The 8611-nt window shown below is 60.3% G+C and overlaps 1 protein-coding gene and 1 long non-coding RNA gene across 3 annotated transcripts; both read left to right on the top strand.

The window, feature by feature from the left end:
- The first annotated feature begins 2717 nt into the window (after positions 1 to 2717).
- On the top strand, positions 2718 to 4238 carry LOC119064774 (lymphocyte antigen 6H-like). 2 transcript variants are annotated; one of them, XM_037166650.2, is made up of 4 exons: positions 2718 to 2795; positions 2892 to 2979; positions 3221 to 3343; positions 3591 to 4238. In XM_037166650.2, exons 2-4 carry the CDS (start codon positions 2928 to 2930, stop codon positions 3866 to 3868), a joined length of 453 nt encoding a protein of 150 aa, XP_037022545.2. In that variant the 5' UTR covers positions 2718 to 2795; positions 2892 to 2927; the 3' UTR covers positions 3869 to 4238. The 2 variants fall into 2 exon arrangements, with proteins under 2 accessions (XP_037022545.2, XP_037022546.2); XM_037166651.2 differs by having other exon boundaries at positions 2724 to 2795; positions 2911 to 2979.
- A 1851-nt stretch (positions 4239 to 6089) lies between these two features.
- LOC128626714 (uncharacterized) lies at positions 6090 to 8335 on the top strand. The gene is made up of 3 exons (XR_008390763.1): positions 6090 to 6238; positions 6793 to 6868; positions 7358 to 8335. It is a non-coding gene; the product is annotated as an uncharacterized LOC128626714 (long non-coding RNA).
- Positions 8336 to 8611: the final 276 nt, after the last annotated feature.

The raw sequence follows: 8611 nt of genomic DNA, 5'->3' as shown, positions 1-8611 counted from the left end.
CCATCGGTGCCTTTCCCATGCTGCACGCCACCCCACCCCGCACATGGTGCACAGCCCAGGCGAGTGCCCTGACTCGGGGACAGGTGACCTTTCAGTTCACAGTCTGTTGCTCAACCCACTGACTCACAGGCCAGGACTTGCAGCTTCACTTTCCATTTCCCGCCAGAGGAAGTCAGTTTCGTTTCAGAAGCTCCCCTCTGCCTGTCTTGGTTTCAGTTACTCTTTGGTTGCTTTCTTACCTTTTTGAGGCTTGATTCGATCTGTGATCTTTTGAATCCACCGGGAACCTTCTGTCTCTGCCACTTGGGCTGTGCCATTTGGGTCTGGTCAGGGTCATTTGCGGTGCCAGTGGGTGTCAAGGCTTTCCCTGGCAGCTCTGGTCCAGTGGACTGAGTGCTGGCCTGCCAACTGAGCGGCCACGGGTTCCAATTCCAGCCAGGACACATGCCGGGGCTGTGGGCCAGGCCCCCGTTAGAGGCGAGGAAGAGGCAGCTTGTTGCTGTATCTCTCACATGTCGAGGTTTCTCCCCTTCTACCTCCTTTCCCCTCTCTCTCAAAAAGGAAGCGAGAGTAAAACATGATAGAATCTAAGGCCAGCGCTCCAGTCCCTCCTCCTAGAGGACTTAAGTTTGAGACTGCTTGTTTCTTTGAACTTTGTCTTTGCTTTAGACTGTGTCTCTGTGTCTGTTTTGAAAGGAATGGCTGGTCTCAACCTGGAGTTGTTTTGCTAAAGGTCAAGGTCTAGTAAGCAGGATGAGGTCTTTCATGTGCAAACTTTTCATGTTGGCACAGCATAAGGATTCTACTGAGAAAGGACTGAAATCGATGGTTTAAAGGGGAGAAAAGATCTCAGTCCCCTCTCAGGCAGTAAAACTCAGAACCAAAAGGAAAAGGGGAGAAACAGACATGTGTGGACTTGGGTGGCTCCGGCCGTGCCAGTCTGACACCTCGGCTGCCCCTTCTCCAGCCTCCCATCCCTGCCCAGGGCGGGAGGTCGTGAGCCGCTCACTTAGGAGCACACTACAGAAGTGCAGTCATCACCAAGAATAAAAACCTGCGTGTCCTTGCCAGTGGAGGAAAGAACTGATTCTGCAAGTTATGAAATAAACTAGTCAATGTCAAGAACGCTGACCACTGGACTTCCAGCCAAGATGGAGGTGCAGGTAGAAGCACCTCCCTTCCTCCCAAACCAAAAGAAGGACAACAACTAATTTGAAAACACAAAACAACCAAAACCGCCTGAAAACCGAATCGTGTGGAAGTCCAACCACCAGGAGTTAAAGAAGGAACACTCATCCAGACCAGTGGGAGGAGCGCAGACCAGCAGCAGGCACAGAGGGGGCGCAGGCAAGGTGGTGGCCTGCATATCGGGTGGTCCCACGTTTGCGTGTGGATACACCCACCCTAGATATCTGCACATGTGACCAGAACAGCCTCGTCTGCAGAGCAGGGCCACACACACATGGGCTCCTGGGAAGATTCCCCACTTGCTGCCAGGGGTGGAAGACACTTGTGACGAGACCCAGAAGGGAGGAGTCGCCCCTTTCCAGGGAGAACTGAGGCAGGCTCCAGACCACCACCGAGGCGGCTGAGCCCCAACTGCAAGGAGCTGCCCCGCCCGGTGCCGATCTCCTGATGGCCGCACCACCCAAGGCTCGGCCCACTGGACCCAGGGCCTGCCCCGCCCTGCTGCTGACCCGGCTCCACAGCCTCTGCCTTGTAGGTCTCTGTCAGCTGCCCTGCCCTCCCCTGTCCCCGAACCCACAGCCTGAGAAACTGGGCCTGGGGTTCGTCACCCGCCTTTCTCGCGTGTGGCGTTACTGCTGCTTGGTCCTGAGTGGGTAGCGTTGTCATTCTGCCGGTGCGGCTCTGGTCTGGAGGCAGCCATGCCGTCGCTCCGCCTGACTCGCTGCTTCCCTGGGCCTGGAGCTGAGACCCGGCTGAGGCCTGCGGCCGTCGGCGGGGGCTGGCGCTGCAGGACGTGCTCGTGCAGGACTCGTGCCCTCGCCCTTTGCTGGACACCCCGTGCGGTGGGCCGTGGTGACCGTCCACACCGGGCCCACTGCTGCTGCTCCACTCACGACGGTCTGGCCGCCTGCCGTGACGCGAGTGGGTGTGTGAGACTGGATGCGGTGGTTTCCACCGAGACCAGCACGAGGCCCACTGAAAGTGGGTTCCTTGGAGTGCATGACTTCACGGGCGGCAGTGAAACACACAGGCAAACACTGCTAGCACGGAAGACTTTTCTGCTTCCGTGATTTCTGCGGAGGCCTCTCCTGGGAACGCAGGGCGGACCCGGGGACGGGGGCTGGGGCGGGAGCAGGGAAGGCGGACAGGTCGCCACACAGCTCAGAGGACCCAGACGGGGGCTGGGATGACAGACTGTGCGGAGGGCCACCCGCTTCTTCTGGGATTCCCTGAAGTGCAGAGGGCCACCCATGGTTCCTGGACACCCCACAGGCACCCGCCAGTCACTCCTCCCTCAACTCCACCCTGGTGGCCCCTGCTCCCCTGGCCCGGACTCTTCTGGATGAAACTGGCTTTGGTCCAGCCCTTACCTACGGGGTTAAAGTTGCAGGACAGGCAAGGTAGGCCATGGGGTTCTCGCATTTTAGGAATAAACAAGCCCAGCTCAGATTTCCGTGGGTGTGGGACAAAGGCTTGCAGTGGTGGGGGCGGGGGGGGGCGGGGGAGGCGGGGCAGGAAGTGGGTGGAGAGTATATGAGGGCCAGCAGGGAGGTGGGGTGGGTGCAGATGCTGTGGCGCTGGGGGCAGCGAGTCCACAGCCAGTGCAGGTGAGAGGAGGCTGGGGTAGGTGAGGGGGGGGGGTCAGCCACGGAGGGCCAGGCTGGGGAGGGGAGGCCTGAACCTGAACCTGGGATGGCCCACAGGCCCCCCCTGACCTCCTAGCACAGCAGCCAGGAAGCATGAGAGGCCTCCATCTGGTCCTGCTGGCAGTCCTGCTGTGCCCAGACCAGGGTGAGTGCCGGCGCCCAAGGGACCTGTCCTGGGAGTGGGGGTGGGTGGGCAGTCCCGTTCCTGAGCCCTGAGGGGTCTGTGCTCCTGGCCCCCTGGAGGGTGGGCAGCACAGGTCCTGGGCAGGGGCCTGGAGGCAGCTGCCCAGAGCCCAGGCTCCAGTTTGGCTTGTGGTTCTGGTCAGCGGGGGTCTAAAGCCAGCTTTTCTGTCATCTGAGCCTGGCCTGTGTCCCCACCCACCCAGCCCTGAGCCTACAGTGCTACTTCTGTGCTGCGGCCCAGACGGTTGCACAGTGCCAGGTCATGTCCTGTGGACAGGCACAGAATGTCTGCTTCAAGGCCAACCTGATTGCCACCTGGCAGGATGGTGAGTTCCCAGCACCCAGAGTCTGGGGGTGGCTCAGGGGGCCTCCGGGGAGGGGTGTGAGTGTCTCAGACACCAGGTCCTGCTTCCGCGCCCCCTAAACAGAGCAGCGGGCAGAGGCCTCCTGGAGGAGGGGAGGGTCTCCCAGCAGATGGAGGGATGACCAAGGGCAGCTGGTGACCGTGGCTGGCCCAACAGGGACACAGAGGACTAGATGCTGCCACACCAGGCACTTTTTTCCTTCCCGCAGGACGGAAGGTCAGCGTGAATCAAGGAGGTTGTGCCATTTCCTGTGAGGCGGCGTCCAAGTTGATGCAGATGATGTCTAAAGCAGGCCCAGGGTTGGGTCCGATGGACACCACGGTGGAGGGGATTGGTGCGCTGGTCCCCAAGTTAGAAGTGCAGAGTGTGTCTTGCTGTGAAAAGGACCTCTGTAATGGGGTGTCCCGAGCAGGGCGCAGCCTCTGGGCCCTCACTGGGGGGCTCCTGCTCAGCCTGGGGCCAGCCCTCCTCTGGTCCCTGCTGTGAGGACCTGCCTCAGGCACAGAAAAGGGCCAGGGCGGTTGTGTCCACACAGCACGCACGGAGGCGCCACAACTTCTGTGCTGGCCCACGCACACACGCACACGCTCAGACCTGGGAGTGCCAGGGGCCAACAGGCTGAGCTGCACTCCTCCCAGTCCAGGGGCCCAGAGAAAGAGGGGGACCCACCCCCCGCACTGACCCGGCTGTGCCAACAAGCCTGTCTAGTTTGCCGGCACCATCAGTTGACCTTTGACCCACAAGGCAGGGACCCCCCTGCTGGATGGGGGCCTCTGGGACAGCTGCCCCCGCAGCTCCTCTGGCAAGTGTGCCAGTGTGCCCCCCGCCAAGAGATAATAAACTCTAGTAAACTCGGCATTGCTGGCTTGCGGTTTGGCTGCTGCCCAGCCCGCCAGGGCAGGGGGGCTTTCCACAACCACTTCCACGGGGTCTCGGCTTCACCCCCATCTCGGGCACCAACGCTGAGGGCCGGCGGACGGGTCAGGAGGGGCCGCGCCTGGAGGAGCCACCTCCGCAGCCCCGGGGAGGCCCCCACACCTTCCCTGAGGCACCCCCTCCCGTGCTGGCTCCCTGCCCTGCAGCCCCCTCCCCAGGGGGGAGAAGGCCCCCACCCTTCCCTGACCCCTGGCCCCGGGGAGGTCCTGGGTGTGGGTCTAGGGACCCAGAGAGACCATCAGGGTGGGGAAACTGAGGCATGGAGAGGGGACTAGCTCCAAGCCTGGGGTGCTGCCCTCACCCCTCAGTTGGCAGCTCGGATGTGACCCCGGTCCCAGCTCGGGCTCCCTCAGAGGGGCCAGCGTGGACCAGGGGCCTCTCCCACCTGAAATGAAAGGGAGACTCAGCCCCACACGGGGAGCCGCTCCTCCCCAGACCTGGGGCAGCTGTGAGCAAGTACAGGGCCTGGGCGGGGGGACGTGCCCCACGGGGCGACACCTCTGGGGCCAGGGACTCTGGCAGCCCCAGCATCCCGGAGGGAAGCCCCTCCTTCCCGCGGGCCCCCACTCCCAGCAGGAGCCCCATTTGAGAGGCTGACACCACGACCCTGGGAGGTGGGGCCTCGGGGTGAACTGGGGGGAAGGGGCGCCTTGCGGGCCCAAGGGCTTGAAGACCCACAGACGCGGCAGAGCCGGGCTCCCGCGGCACCGCTCGGCGGGGCCGTGCCCACCCCAGGCCACTTTCAAACGTGTTTCACTTTGAATGAGTTCTCACTTTCAAAGAAGTTTCAAAACTAGTCCAGTTTCCCTATCCGCCCGCCCAGCTCCCTCACAGGGCCACCTTCTTCCATAGCCACAGGGCCAAGGTCGAACACAGGGAATGACACCCCCACCGCCGCACGTGGACCGGGTCCGTGGCTCCCACTGCCCACCAGCACCCGAGCCCTGTCCCACTGCCTCACCCTGGGATGTCCCCACCTGTCCCCCTCCTGCCGACCCAGGCCTCCCCAGCCTTCAGACTCCACGCTGCTCCGCCCGGGGCTTTCACCCCCATGGCCTGGGCCCCCTAGTGCCCCATCAATGCCCCTGCTCTGGACAGCTGACATTCGCTCGGTGCACCTGTGTGTGCGAACTGGAAACACCTAGGCAGCCGGGTGCAGCCAGAGCGAGGCCTCGGGTGCCACCCCTGCGGCGGCCCAAACTGGGGAGGTGGTGGCCACAGACCTGCACAACGGCAGCCTCCAGAAAGCCGGGTGACTTCAGTCCAAGTGCATCCTCCTGTCCGTCTTGGATTCAGTGTCTGTCCTGCCAGGACCTGCCACATAGTGGGGCACAGCTGTCCCTCAGCCCTGCACCCCACTCTATTCTGTGCAATGAGGAGGCGGCCCCCCTCCCTGCCAGGGCCCTGCTGCAGGTCCCACTTGGAGGGAGGGGCACAGAGGGTCTGGGGGCACAGTGGTGCGTGTGTGCGGCGTGTGTGGTGTGTGTGCCGTGTGCGGGGTGTGTGTGCTGTGCACGGGCAAGGTGGGGACGCTACCCCAGCGGGGCAGTGAGGGCTGGCACCCTGTGCGTCCTACCCTGGTGGCCCCCCGGGGGTTCTTCTTCCCAGAACTGCACCCTGTGTTTGTCCCTGGGGCGGGGCCCTGTCGGCAGCAGTGCTGACCCTGGGGGGCACCTTTGTCTCTGAAGACAACAGGGGATGGGGCTGGGGTCAGAGGGGCAGGGTGGCTGCGGCCCCCCTAAAACAAGAGCACCTGGGACAAGAAGCCCCCCTTCCCTGGCCATCTGCAGGGAGAGACCCCGGGAATGAGGACATAAGTGGTCCAGGAAGGGAGGACAATTCCTGGAAAACAGAACTCCACCCTCCAGTCCTGGGCCTGGCCCCCCAGGCCCCGCTTCCTAGGTCGCCTTGCCTTCCTGAGTGAGTAGGTGCCCAGCACTTCCGAGAGTGGGGGGCGGGCCCGGAGAGCGCTGGGTGGCTGCTGAAACGCCTAGTCCCCCCCCCCCGCCGTGAGCCAGACCTCGGTCACCCAAGGACCTCCACCTACTGGGGAAGGGAGTGGACAGCAGGGATCCGTTGCGACAAAGCAGTGGGCCCGCAGGGCTCCCCTTCCCGGGCCCAGCGACGACAAAGGCGACAACAGGGTGCCCAAAGGTCCGGGACCCCCAGGACTGCAGTTAGCGCCTTGACCATGTCCGTGATGGTGACCTCTGTGAGGGCTCACACCCAGAAGCAAATTGCTGTGCTGAGAAACATAATTGAAGCCCAAACTTCCACCCTGGCAGGTGTGGCTCGGTAGACGGAGCGCCGTCCGGGGAACCAACTGGTCGCTGGTTTGAATCCCAGTTGGGTCACGTGCATTAGTCGCAGGCCAGGTCCCCAGTAGGGGGCGTGGGAGAGGCAACCACACATTCATGTTTCTCTCTCCCCGTCTTTCTCCCTTCCTCTCCCTCTCTCTGAAAATAAAACCTAAGAAAAGAAAAATCTCCTCCTAACCCAGAAAACCTACCACACACACCCTGTGCTACTACTGAGTCAGCATTAAATCAGGTGAGTGCATCCCAGGCCAGCGGCCGGGAGGTCCCCATGATGGGCAGAAACCCAGGGGCCACCTGCCCCACGCTGGCGCCCCCAGACAACTCCCAGGGGCCTCCGGGGAGGGGCCCTGGCAGCACCACTGGACATGAGCAGTTCCTACAAAACCCACCTTTTGAAAGACTGAAATGTGTCCAAAGGGGCAGAGAGGAAGCGCACGGTGAGTCTCTCTGAAGGCGGGAGGTGCGGGTACGGAGGCGGTGTGCGCCTTCCCTACACTCACTCCCTCACCCGTTCATTCACTCACACAGCCGTCCACTCCCTCAGCAAAGGTTTGCTCTCCGCCCAGGCCTCCCGTCCCAGCTCACCTGTCTCTGCCCCTCTCCACCTTGTCCCACCTTCAGTGTCTGTCCCACTCGTCCATCCGGAAGGCCTCCCCCACCCCTGCCCCAGGCTGGCTCTTTGCCGACAACTCACAGGGGCACTGAATTTGACCCTTGTCAGTCAGTGTCCAGCTGGCTGGCCCCTGGTTCCTGCCCCACCTGGGCCTGAGCTCGGTCAGTGCCACGTCCAGTTCCAGTTCCAATCACGCTGTCTGACAAAGTCCGAGTGTGGGAACATGGCTTCAAAGAAGCATATTCAGGCCTGGAGGACATGGCACACGTGGATATACGGTGTTGATTCTGTTCGTGCTGACTCTTGGTGTTCTGACATTTACTTTCCTGATAATTTGGAATCTCCTAGAAATGATGGCCATTCTCAGAGCTGATCAACAACTAGGTCAGACTGAGAACTATGCCACCTTGGCCTTTCCCCAAAATAATACCCTCTCTGGGGGCCCAGAGGAGGAAAGGCCCACGATGTCCAGTGAGTCCAAGGGGAAGAATGTTTCCTTCCCTGACCCAGGTAAGCAGATGCAGGACAAGTTAACACTAGGTAGCAGGGAGCCAGAGTTACCCAGAGCGCTCCCCCAAGTTAATCCCCTCTAATGAAATAGCCCCTGAATGTCTAAAAGTTGTTGGAGTAACAGCCCCTCCTTTACCTTGAATAAGAATATATACCAATTGGACAGGCAAAGAAATTTTAAAAGGAGCTGGTTAACTATTACAAACTAAGCATGTAGATATAATTACCAAGGAGTCAGAGTCCATAGTACATAAAGAAACATTTTAGACAGAAAGATAAATAGCTAAGTTAGACATCACAAAGGCCTTATAATAAATTTCCTAACCTCTGCTCGGTCTAGCGTACCTTTTGCCCCATGCCAAATTTTAGACCCTTAATAAACAATAAGATATTCAAACTCTGTACATAGACTTATTTCAAATTGTCTGATTAATGGTTCTCCTAGTCAAAACAATTTTTGTATAATGTAATTGAAACTATAGAAATTCTTGTACTTTTCCTGGTTACCTTTGTATTGATTTTGTCTGCTTAACTGATCATGCTATACACCTGCAAATGTTAATCACTACCTCAAATGAAAATATAAAAACCTGCTTGTACTTGCAATAAACGGAACAGAGCTTCACTGTCCTTTGAGGAGTATTGTCGTCTGTTACCCAGCACCGACGCCTACCCTCACCTGTGGGACCCCTTGACCCGCTGCGGCCGGACCTCGGCAGGTCAGGACAGCAGGTGGTTCCCCTGCTGGATGCAGGGGCTCCTGGAGGGAGGGTGAGAGCCTGACAGGGCCTCGGGGGGTGGCCTGGCTCCCAGCTGCCCCTCACTCACCTGTGGGCGTGTGCGCAGGCCACT

This window comes from Artibeus jamaicensis, unplaced genomic scaffold (assembly GCF_021234435.1).
Source record: "Artibeus jamaicensis isolate MK-2021 breed Jamaican fruit bat unplaced genomic scaffold, CSHL_Jam_final scaffold_916, whole genome shotgun sequence".
Lineage (NCBI taxonomy): Eukaryota > Metazoa > Chordata > Mammalia > Chiroptera > Phyllostomidae > Artibeus > Artibeus jamaicensis.
The sequence above is the reverse complement of the archived record's forward strand: the minus strand, read 5'-3'. Positions and strand labels throughout refer to the sequence as shown.